Below are 12440 nucleotides of genomic sequence, written 5' to 3'. Positions count from 1 at the left end.
AATCCTACAAATGTGGAGGGGTGACTGTAGTTTAGCACAGCTTTGTCATGTCTCAGTGCTATGGAATTCTGGAATTTTTAGTTTTGTGAGATATTTAGCCTTCTGTCAGAGCACTCTGGTGCTACAACAAACTACAAATCCTCGAATTCCATATCATTGAGCTATGGCAGTTAAATGCAGTCAAACTGCATGACTTCTGCAATGCAGAGGTAGCCAAGGGTTTGAAGAATCCCCACTCAGCCATGGAAGCCCACTGAATGACTCTCCCCACCTGACAGGAAGGCAAAGGCAAAACTCTCTGAACAAATCTTGCCAAGAAAAGCCTGTGATAGGGTCATCTTAGGGTCATAAATCAGTAACAGAACACAGAATTTTTGCAATTGAGATTGTGTTGTCTCAGGCTTTCTTTCCATTGTCTGTACTAAAAATTGCTTGTACCAACCGCACACTAAAACTCTCCAGCTTAGTCCAAAAGACAAATATGCAAGTTTTCAGTTTTACTCAGAAGGCACATTTTTTTAATTGCCCTCACTTCCAGGTAAGTGGGAATAGGATTGCAGTCTTTTAACAACATCCTATGCTTTGTCTATTCAGAAGGCTCCTTGGTTTCATTGATGATTTCATTGAAGCAGGTAAATGTCAATGTAATTTTCTCCCTCATCTCACTAATCCTAACATTTTGGTTAAGATATTCAATTATGTAAATTGGGTGCACTTCTATTCAAAGAGTGCAACTTTCAGTATTAACTCACTTGCAGTCCCACACATTCTTGTTCATGAATACTTCTCACTTTAAATGATTACATTCTGATTTTTAAACTGCACTGTGTGCAACATTGTAGGAAATAAGGCACAATCACAAACCATCCTTTCCGGGTAGTTCCTTGATTAGTAAAATCTCAAGTTTTTCATTAGACTATGACTATCTAGATGAGTATCATAGTATTTTATATTTTTCCTTCCAACATCAAGGCAGCATTAAAATTTTTGTGCTCCAGTCCAAAATGTATTTGGACTAAATTCCTTTTACGTAAGTGGAGGATAGCAGCTTGCCATTAACCTTGTTTAGGGTTCATATTATAGGGTGCCATTTTTAATTAGAACGTCCTGCAAAGCTCCAGCGTTGACCATAAAAGACCTGTCCTCAGTGACTCTCACATCAATGGAACACTGTGTCTGTTCTTTGTAGTAGTAAGGTGAGAAGGTTTTGGCCAGAACACAGAGAAAATTTCCCAGGGTCTTATTGCCATAAAGTCATTGGCAAAATCCTCCCAAATAAACTGTCTCCTAAATGCAATTTGGTCAGGTATGTAGCTTGAGTCTTACACAAGGATATTACTAATTTGCAGAACTTTCCTTTTTACATTTCTTTTCCCCCCCACTTTCTCTGGAACTCTTGATGGGCAATGTATTGTCCTAGAAGACATGGATCCAGACGTCCAAGCAAAATTATTTCTCTCTTAAGTTACACTTTTTGCTCTGTTATTTCCCTAATGTTTCTTTGCTAATAAAAGAAGGATTTTTTAAAAGAAAAAGTCCAGTTGATCTGGCTACTGTGTACACATCAGTAGCTGCAATATTCTTTTAAATAACAAAAAAGTTATTAAAAAAGAGTTCACTCACAAAAAGTGTTTAAAGCTCCTAATTTCACTTTATTTAATGCAAAAGATAAAAAATAATAGGTAAAAATAGTAATGTGTTAGTTTAGCAACTATAAACAATGAAAGCATAGTGCAGGTGATATTTCAATAAAAGTAAATTAGAAATATAATGAAGGTGAGATTTCAGCAATCACACTCCATTAAAACAATATTTTGCTTTATTGCTATACAAATTATCACCATTAAAAACTTCAAAAAAGTAAAGGTGCAAACCTGACTCCATTGAAATGAACAACTAAGTTCACATTAGGTGCAGTGGAGTCAAGGTCTGCATTATTATCAGAGATTAATGGTAGTACTGTTGTAGCTAAAGCACTTAAAAAGTATTTGTAGCCAAGGAAACATATGGTAAATATATAGTGATCCATTGAGGTGATGTCATAAAGTTATCAAGAAACAAGAAAAAAAGTTACATTAAACCCAATAGAAATGGAGAGAAATGCAAAAATCGTGTCCTAGTTTGTGACATTTCTGCATTATGAATGCGTAATTTGTGTAGGTAACTTTAACAGGTTCAGGAATTTGCTGAACAGATACAGAGCTTTGAATATGTTCCAGCTGTCATCACGTGGTATGACAAAGCTTAACCTTTCCCACTATTTAAGCTACTTTAAAGAACATACAGTGATATTACTGAGCTATAATATACGAAGACACTTATTTAGGATATAAGTGTAAATAAAAGTATTTTTGTTGGAGATCCAGATCAAACGCCTCTCAATACTTTGGCATGCCTGAATAGCATTAGCAGGAAAGAATTTTTAAATCATTCCACCTTGTTAAAAAGCTCAAATCACTGCATGCCAAGACACCAACCAACCTTCCAGGAAAATTTTAGCAGGGATATTGTTTTACCTAGAATGCAAATTCTCCATACAAACTGGTATAATACATGAGGTATTATGTCAAAGAGATTCTTAAGAACTTATTACCATCTATCAATTCAAATCCAATTTTTAATAAAGTGCCTAAATACATATTTCCACAGACTATAGTGGTTCCAAAGAATCCTTTACAGTTGTATATATGTGCGTTTTTCTCTCTCTTTCAAACTGTCTAAACATGTGTTTACATAAGACACCAGTCTGTACTATATGTATTTCTATCATTTTAAAGAGTACTGAATTGGTTTATCATGCAAATCTTGTTATTTAATATTACACTGACCTGTAATATGGAACACAATGCTAGTGGGTGTATTCATTAAAACACTTTAAAAATTAAAATTACTGTGCATGTGCAGTTTGGATTTTCAAATGTTATGACCATTAAAAAAAGTCTACCAAAATCTATTCTGCATTAAATAGCAGTCTGAACATTAATACATAAAAACAGTCTGACCCAACAGCATTAATTAAACTCAGCTGAACATTCTCTCAACATCAAAATGTATAGTGTTTTGCCACAGAAATGGGGACCATATAACCATCATTTTGATTCAAAGAATTACTTGTGACCATATGAACATTTAACACAAGGGATTGCACAGCAGTGTTGCTAACACAACTGTAAACAGCACAGAAGCACTACAGCAAGGCTTGACTATTTCTAGTAACTGATGATTTATTGATTAAAATGTGTGCTTTCTGATGCAAAATATATATATATATATATATATATAGTGAGATCAAAACAGTATTTTACAAAAGAATTCTTGAAAGTAACCAAAAAAGGCAAGGCGTTCCTACACCAAACTGAAGTTAACGTAAAATCCCAGGTTGCTCATTTAAATGAGAATTGTGTTGTTTCCTGTCCAACACATGTATTATGAAATTTCAGGCTGAAATTTCCATTAATCTTTCTGCTGCCAACACAGGCAAGCCAGGCAAAGCTGCACATGCTGCTGTCATTACCACACTGTTTCCTGCCTCTACCTGGGAACATGATGTCAGAAACAGTAACAATAGCAACAGTACCCTATTTTAAATGATAACTAAAATCAAAGTCTGCCTGCACTGTATTAATTTTTTTAAATACCTATGTCAGACTTTTCCACATGAATATGAGGGAAATGACCATGTTGAGTGGGCTGAAAAGGCATGGATCTGTTAAAAATATAGCAGTGCTCTTCTGTCTGCACCAATGCACAGTTAAGACAAAAATTAAAACTTATTACAAAAATTCTGCAGAAGCATCATGTAATTGATGAATAAATGCAGTTTTGCAGTCTTACAACCAACCACCATGAACTGCCTTTAATGGGGGAGAGGCACCCTAACTTCTCAATCCCTAACACAACAGTGCCTCATTTAGCATAATACTCTGAAGGCAACATCCTTCTAGAATCAGTCTGCTCTAATTTTTGCAGCATCAACAAGGAAACTGTGTTTCCAAGTGAAATCCCTTGTACTCTCTCACTTGTCTTTGGAATGAAATGAGTGGTGTTCTATGTTGTCTCTAAAACCTGTTAAGTCTCCAGCACGAATGAATATGGGCAAAAAATAAGGAGCCACAGACAATAAGGCGATCTTTACAATTTCATTAGATGTATTTGGCATTTTTAAAAAAAATATGGAGGAGGGGGGAACGAAGTGCATACAATTACAGCTAAAAGCATTTCTGGTTTGCCAAGTGCTCTCTAAAAGAAGCAGCGCCAAGTCACAGCCTACACTGAACAGTAACTGTCACCAAGGAAGCACAACAAATAATTGCTATAACCAAAAAAAGAAAAACAAAGGGGGAAAAAAAGGTTTCGTAAGTACATACCTTTTTGTCTTCAAAAATATAGAAACACAATGTATTCAAAAAAGAAATCAAAATTATACAGCCATGTTTTATGAAGTCTACATTTCCCTTGTCTTGGAGATATATATATATATATATATATATATCATAGATATATAGATATATATATCATATATATATATCATATATAGATAGATAGATAGATAGATAGATATAGGTATTTATAGGTATTTATAGATATATATATACAATTTAAACAGTTTTATGTTAAAGGTGATGTTGCACTGAGAAACTGGAAAAGTCATGAGTCCCTCTCTTTTTTCACCTTTACATCTCCTGCAAGAATGGTTGCAATCTCCCCCTGCATGAAGGCCCAAGGGACATTGGAACCCACCAAGGGACACTTCTCCCCACTGGGACAATACACCTCCCCACTAGCGCCTTGCTGTTTGATGCTCTGTCTGGAGCAAGGAAAGCAAAACTTATGGGAGGGGACGGAAGGGCACTGCACAAAGTGGGTGTCTTCCAGGCGCTCGTGACACAGAGTGCAACACAGAGGGACACTCGCTGCTAGAGAAGAGTCTGGGAGGCTGGCAGGATGCACCGGCTCCATCCCTCCAGCATTTCCCCCTTGACTTGGCACCTCCCTGGGCAGCCTTCTTTGGTTCATAGGGGATGGAGAGGGTGGGCTACTGCTATTCCTTCTGGTGGTGGAGTGAACCTGGTTGGCATCTTTGGAGGCATGGTTGCCCCCGGCATTGTCTGCAACTAAAATGAGTGCAGCCATCGGGGATTGGCCATTCTGGACTGCCTCAGGTGGTGTGGTCCGGTTGGAATGTGGCGAAGCGGTTGGCGGTGGTGGGGACATGAAAGAGGCAGCTGCCATTGGTATTTTCATCCCTTCTGATGAGGTTGGTAACCATGACTGTGCCTCTCCATTGATTTTAGGAGGTCCAGCTTCACCTTCTGGCTCCGGAGAAGGCTTTCTCTTCCTGGCGGCCCGTGCTCCTGCAGACAGACAGAAAGAGAGGAAGAGGAGATAATGTTGCAGAAATACAGCTGTGGTAACATGTTTAAAAATGGGTAGGTCAGCCTCAGCAAGCAGCTGGCCATGGGCCATGTTATTCACTGAATACAAATGGATAAAGCCAGCTTAAAAAAACCCCAAGCAACTTCAGCTTATCTGGGGCTGTAGATCAGCAGCTGCAAGGCAAGCGAACATGCTGTGCCAGTGCTTACGCTACAGTACAAGCTGCATTCAAATGCGCCTACACTGTACCACCCTCCCACACGGCCCTAAGCCAAATAGCCACTTGCGTGCTTGTAATCTTCCACTCCCTGGAAATGCATTCAGGCTGAAAGACAGGCAACGTATCCAATATGCGTGTGACCCACTTGCAAGGGGGCAAGGGGCACGGAATGCCTGCCTGGTCCAGATAAATTCTGCCCAAGGCTGGAGAGAGCCTGGCACACTGTAAAAGGGGAAGAGATGGCGCCCTGCCTCCTCGAGCTTCTGCAAAATGTCTGCTGCTGCTGCTGCTGCTGCTAGAAGCATCTTGCACGCCTCAACTCCCATTGCAAAAGAATGTGGCGGCCAGAGAAGGAGGGGAAACCCTCTGTCAGTGTCTATCAGCACCAGCGCCCTGACTCATCCATGTTACGTTTTCAGCACAGCCAAACACGCTGCTTCAGCAATGGCAGCGCTGCTTCCAGGGCTGAAATGGTGACCCTGACTCAAGCTGCATCCGCACTGCAGGAATAATGTGGTTGGACACCACTTTAACTGTCGTGGCTCCAGGCTATGGGATTCTGGGAACGGCCAGAGCCAGTGCTGCAACAAACTACCATTCCCAGAATTCCATAGCCTGGAGCCACGGCAGTTAAAGCTCTGGTGCCACAACAAACAATTCCCACAATTCCACAGCATTCAGGGTGACCAGGCATGTCCTCCTTTTCCAGGGCATGCCCAACATTTCAACCTTCTATCCTGGAGGAATTTCAAAATGCCTTCCATTTTGAGCATGACTAGGAAGCATGAATTTACATTTATTCTGAGTGTTTCTAGCACTCCATTTTGCGGCGCCTTGTCTTCCTTTCCAGCTAAGACATTATGGCCACCCTACATTTGGTCATGTCCAAAATATTTTTCCCCCCAAACACCCTCCATTTTGTGGTGCCTTGCCCTCCTTTGTGGCCAGGACATCAGGTCACCCTGCATAGCCTCCAGCCTTGGCAGTTAAAAGAGGTGTCAAAAGCGGGTTATTTCTGCGGTGCAGATGCACCCTCAGGTTCTCTAAGGGAGTTGCGAGGGAAAAAGGATTACTTCCCTGCCTCCTCCTCCAAACACTCTTGCACACAAAGCATTGTATGTTACACTTACAGGGATAAAAGGGTGGAGGTCGTAGTGTGTTATTTGGTTGTGGTGTGTGTGTGTGATAGGATAGTTTGTGTAATGCCTATGGAAATGCAAAAGCAATCCTCCCCATTGTAACATCTTTACTAAGGACTCAAACAACATGCAGGCATCTGACTAACATCTCCAATTGTGAAGGTGAAGGCTTTCATGGCTGGCACCCATAAGTTGTGTGTGTGTGTGGGGGGGGGGGTTGGGCTATGCGGCCATGTTCTAGAAGAGTTTATTCCTGCTGGCGAAATGTCAGGAACAAACCCTTCTAGAACAAGCCATATAGCCCAAAAAAACTCACAAAAAGCTATCTCCAATTGGGTTTTCCCCCCTTTCTCCCATTTGGTTTCTAACACCTTGCCTGATGATGAAGCCAGAGGAGCTTCAAAAGCTTGCAACAAGTATACTGTGCATTTCTGGTTGGTCAATAAAAGTATTTTTGTTTGTATTTGTTAAAAGGCCAACACAGCTACCCCTGAACATTGCCTATGGAAATGCAAAAGCTATCCTCCCCATCATAATAACATCCTTAATAAGGAATGAAGGCATCTGACAGACATCTCCAATTGTTTCCCCCCCTCCTGTTTAGTTGGTGACATCTTGCCTGATGAAGAAGAAGCCCATGGTGCTTCCAAAGCTTAGCAACAAGTATATTGTGCAATTTTGGCTGGCCAACAAAGGATGGATTTTTGTTTTGATTTATTTAAATGGCCAACGCAGCTACCCCTGAACATTGCCTATGGAAATGTGCATGCCTTGAATGCCTGTGTAGTTCTTAAGAATCAGTAATACACACACACACACACACACACACACACACCGCTCCATATTTGTGGATTTGATTATTCAGATTGGATTACTATGTTCTCTCTAGGAGTATCTAGATCCTCCAGTGCAACTCTGTGGTTGACTTTAACTAAAAGTTGTGCTAAAAGACCTAGAGATTCCTAGAGAGAGGGCTCTACTAGGCCTTTCTGGCTGCTCCAGGGCACTTCTATGGCCAGTGTCTCTCAGATGCTGACAACAGAGTTGCCCTGGAGGCCCTAGAGGTTCCTAGAGAGCTGTGTCCTCAGGTTGAAAACATGGTGTTTTTGTTATTTGCAGTTTTCCCATATTCACGAGGGACCCTTGTGCCCCCAACCCCAGGGGATGCAGAGGGACAGGTGTATTTGTTTAAAGGGCTAACACGGCTGCCCCTGAGCGTTGCCCATGGGAACATGAATTCCTTAAATGCCTGTGTAGCTCTTAAGAGTCAATAAAATAGACAAATACCACACACACACTTGTCCCTCCGTCTGCTTGGGGCACAAGGCCCCCCTGGATATGGAAAAACTGCAAATAGCAAAAGCGCCATGCCTTTACCTGAGAGGACACCTCTCTAGGAGTATTTCACTGCGACTGTTTAGTTAAAGCCGACCATAGAGTTGCAGTGGAGGACCCAGATCTTCCCAGAGAGAACCCCGTGAATAACGAAGCCCGCAAACATGGCGGGTGCGTCTCTCTGCTCTTGCTGCTGCTGCTGCTGCTGCTGCTGCTGCGGGGGCTCACCGGCTTTGGCGCCGTTGCTCTCGTAGCCCAGCATCCTCCCCGCGGCCAAGCCGGGCTCCTTCTTGAACTTGCCCTCGTAGGGGACGGCGTGGCCGCTGTGCTGCAGGGCCAGCAGCGTGTCCCGCACCGTCTTGGGCTTCCCCAGCCACTCCTGCTCCGAGCCAGACGCCGACGACGAGGAGGAGCGGCCCTTCCCCTCGGCCTCCATGTTGTCCGCGGCGGCAGAGCCCCGCGCCTGAGGCGACTGCTGAGGCGGCCCCTTCTCCTTCCCCTCCAGGTCGCTGCCTGCTCCGCCTCCGCCGCCACTCAAGGACGAGGACGAGGAGACGGAGCCAGGCCGCTTGTGAGGAGGCCCTTCTCCCGCCTGCTGCTGCTGCTGCTGCTGGGCGACGGAGACCTGCAGCTGCGCCGGGGCTCCCGAAATGGCGGCCAGGGCTGCGCGGCTGTTGATGCCGAGGGCGGCGGCGGCGGCGCCGTTCATGAGGGGCACCAGGGTGGGGGCCACGGCGTGCGTCCTCCGGGGGTTGGGGCTCTGGCGGTTCAGCTCCGGGGGCTCCTCGGGCTTCGAGAAGCCGTTCGGGACCAGGATGCCGTTCACTTGGCGGCTGCTGCCGCCGCTACTGCTCCCGCCGCCGCCGCCATATTCGGGGCCCAGGCGCGGGGGCGCCCTCTCGGAGGCCACGGCCAAGGCGTAGCGCTCGTGGGGCGGCGGCGCTCGGGAGGCGGCTTCGGCAGCGGCGGCGGCAGCCACGGCGGCCGAGTGCATCTCCTTGGCGCTGAGGGGCGGCGGCGGCGGGGGCTGCTGCTTGGCGTGAGGCGGCGGAGGGGGCCTGCCTTCCTGGAAGCTGTGGGCCCGCTTGAGCTGCCTGGCGGTGTCGATGACGAACTCCACCCGGTCGGCGCCCTCGTAGTTGACGCAGCCGCGGCACACGGGCTCCGTGAAGTCCCAGATCATGGCCCACGGCATGCGGGGCAGGTCGCACAGGTAGCACGACTGGCGGCGGGAGGCGGCTGCCACCGCCGCCACCGCCGCGGAGGACATGGCCGCCACAGCCGCCTCCGAGGGACCCTTCCTCCTCCTCCTCCTTCAGTCCCGAGGCAGGGAAGCACCGGCGCCTTGCTTTCCCTCCGCTCCTCGGTGGGTCTCTTGCAGGGCTGGTAGCAGTAGCTGTAGTAGTAGGTGTCACTTCAGCGGCATTAGCCTTGATGTCATCAAGGATTCCCTGCCGTTACTTTAGCAATCAAGAAACCCGTTCTTTCCACTCGTTCCCCCCTGTTCCCGAGGGTCTACAGTCCCATCGATTTCTGCTTCTCCTTCTTCGGTCCGACGCACCCACTTCCCTATCCGAGCCCCTTCCCTCCCTCCCTCCCGAGTCCGAGCCCTTTTCCCTCCGCTTCTTGCAGCAGCCTCTAAGGAAGGGAAGCGCCGCCGCTTGCACCAACGCCTTCCCTCGATCTCTTCGCTTCTTGCAGCAGCCTGCCTTCGCCGGGTCCCCCCCTCCCGCCTTAGAGTCCCTTCGGTTGCTCAGTCATCTCCCGGGCCGAGAGAGCCCCCTTCCCCCGCTCCTGGCTGGGCCGCAGTCTGGCTCCTACGGCGGCGCTGAGCGACGCTGCTCCGGGCTCCCAGACGCTGGCGATGGACGGGGCGGGACTCCCGGAGACACGGAGAGGACGGCGGCGGCGACGACGCCTTCTTCCTCGCTGCTGCTGCTCCTCGCGCGCTCTGCTCCAGTGACTCGATTCTTCGAGAGTGGCCAGGCGCGCATGCGTGGTAGGCTGCCTCCGCACTCACACTCAGACGCACACACTCCGCTTCTTCTGCTCCTTCCTCCTCCTCCTGCTGTTCATTGAACTTCTGCCAAGACAACAAGAGCTGCAAGAATAACCATCTCTCTCTTTCTCCTAGGACTGCATCCACATTGGACAAATAACCCGGTTTGGCAGCGCTTTAACTGTCTGGCTCTTTGCTATGGAATTCTGGGAGTTGGAGTTTGTTGTTTGCTCTGCTCTGCTCCGCTCTGGGCCCCACAACAAACTCCAGCTCCCAGAATTCCATAGCAGTCTTGAGCCAGACAAAAGAGTCAAGCAAACGGGGTTATTCCTCCAGTGTGAATGCAGCCTTGCAGCTCCATGGAGCATTCATTCCTGGAGTAAGAAGCGGATTGGGGGGGGGGGGGGGCTGGGACAGACAGCCCAAAGGAAGCAAGAACCACAGCCTCTTAAAAGAAATAATTAAAATAAAGATCTGATTTATTGCCCATTTACGATGAAAAATGCAAGACTGCGTTCCTTTAGCATGGCTCGAGGAAGGCGAAGTCTGTCCTGTGCTAAAACACTTCAAGCCCATCCATGTTTACTGGGAAGGAAGGAAACCCCATAGACCTCAAGGTTTAGAGCCCCCCAAAGAGTGCAAAGGGTTGCCTGCATGAAACAAAACGCCAGGCAAGAATAAGCCTATGGATGGGGCTAAGGGCTGCCTCCTGCGTCTCCTGGTGGGCAGAGTCCCCCAACAGAGGCCTTCCTTGCTTTCCCCACCATTTCAGCAAAAGAAATGCTGTACAGATTTAATTAGGACACCCCCGTTGGCTTTCCTGAAAAACAGGCAGCGATCGCGTCTAGTGCAAAACACAAGTGCAGTCACACACACACCCCGTCTGTGCAATGCTCCCCAGGCAGCCTCATTGGCTCTCCTACTCTCCTGGTGTGTGTTTGGGTATGTAGACACACAATGACACCAGCTATATATGTGTGTGAGAGAGACCAGGACGACCAAGACAGCAGTTTTTGGCTTCCACTTTTGTTTATTCGACCCAATTCCTTCGGCGCACACAATGACACTAGCAAATCCATATGTGTTAGTGTCGTTGTGCGTATACTGTATATACTAGTATCAGTGTATATCTCATATATAGATATCTATAGGCTAGTGTGACTGCATTTTGTGTCTTTATATATATGCTAGTGTCACTATAGTGTCACAAACATATATATATAGTTATTGGGTATATAGTGTCATATATGCTAGTTTCAGTGTATCATATATGTGTGTCCGTGTGTTAGTGTCACTATATTGTGTCATATATATATATACTGTCACATATATGCTAGTGTTATTGCAGTGTCATATATACTAGTGTCATTGTGCATAGTCTCTCTCTCACGTGTATATATACTGTATACATGTTAATGTTATTGACTATTTAGTGTCACATATATGTGCTAGTGTCATTGTGTGTATAGTGTCTCTCACTCTCTCACACATACTGTACATGCTAGTGTCGTTTATGTACTGCCTTTCTCTCTCTCTCACACACATATATATTGTATATATTCTAGAGTCATTGTGTGTGCAGAAGGTGTTGTGCTGAGTAAACAAAAATGGAAGCTGTTGTTTCCACTTATTCCCGCACACTGTGGGAAGGGTGACCTAGATGGCAGTTTTAGGGGTGCGGCTTCGTCTTTTGGTTTACCGGGCACACACAATGACACTAACACACACACATTAGCTTGTGTGTGTGTGTGTGTGTGTGTGTGTGTGTGTATGCGCATATATCTGCTAGCGTCACTGTGTGTGACTGAGGGGATTGTGCCGAGTAAACAAAAAGTGGAAGCCGCTCCCCTAAAACTGCCGTCTCGGTCGCCCTTCCCACAGTCTTGCTGCTGCTGCTGCTGCTGCTGCTGAGTTATGTAGGTTACAAAGGGAAACAGCCAGGGAGGGAGCCAGGCGAGCTCTGACGTTTGCATTTTGTTCCAGGGCTCCTCCGGCTGCGCAGGCGCATTCGGGGGACGTGACTCGATGCCGTTGGCACTCGAAGCCTTGTTAAGCGAAATGCACATTCCAGGGACAGGAGGAAAGGGAAAAACACACTAGAGAGAGAGAGAGAGAGAGAGAGAGAGAGAGCCCTTGAAGCGAGCGCCGTCACAGCACCAAGCCCCGCCCCTTTGCTGCTATTTCTGGGCCCTCAGCCCTCCCTCCCTCACAGGCTTAACTTTTACTTAAGATAGCATGGACGGGGTTTGTTTTCCACTGAGGTCGGCGTCATCATTCATTCGGCCTCGGGAGGCGGGTCTGGTCGCAGCAGTCTGTCAAAGGCTGCGTCCGCACTGCAGGGATAGCCCGGTTTAACACCAATTGACGTGCC

General features: G+C 46.5%; 1 protein-coding gene across 1 annotated transcript; it reads right to left on the bottom strand.

Annotated features, from left to right (window-relative positions):
* Positions 1-1801: 1801 nt before the first annotated feature.
* On the bottom strand, positions 1802-10030 carry IRF2BP2 (interferon regulatory factor 2 binding protein 2). The gene is made up of 2 exons (XM_089529892.1): positions 8299-10030; positions 1802-5354 (listed from the first exon to the last, which is right to left on the bottom strand). Exons 1-2 carry the CDS (start codon positions 9338-9340, stop codon positions 4648-4650), a joined length of 1749 nt encoding a protein of 582 aa, XP_089386018.1. The 5' UTR covers positions 9341-10030; the 3' UTR covers positions 1802-4647.
* Positions 10031-12440: the final 2410 nt, after the last annotated feature.

The sequence above is a fragment of the Sceloporus occidentalis genome, unplaced genomic scaffold (assembly GCF_023333645.1).
Source record: "Sceloporus occidentalis isolate IW3139 unplaced genomic scaffold, rSceOcc1.0.p SCAF_6, whole genome shotgun sequence".
In the NCBI taxonomy this organism is placed as follows: Eukaryota; Metazoa; Chordata; class Lepidosauria; order Squamata; family Phrynosomatidae; genus Sceloporus; species Sceloporus occidentalis.
Note: the sequence above shows the minus strand (reverse complement) of the source record. Positions and strands in the feature narration are given on the sequence as shown.

Excerpts from the sequence above, each read along its gene's own strand:
- IRF2BP2 (XM_089529892.1), bottom strand. The coding sequence starts at position 9,340 with ATGTCCTCCGCGGCGGTGGCGGCGGTGGCAGCCGCCTCCCGCCGCCAG. Across the intron at positions 5,355-8,298 it reads GAGCAACGGCGCCAAAGCCG|GAGCACGGGCCGCCAGGAAG; the intron begins GTGAGCCCCCGC and ends GTCTGTCTGCAG.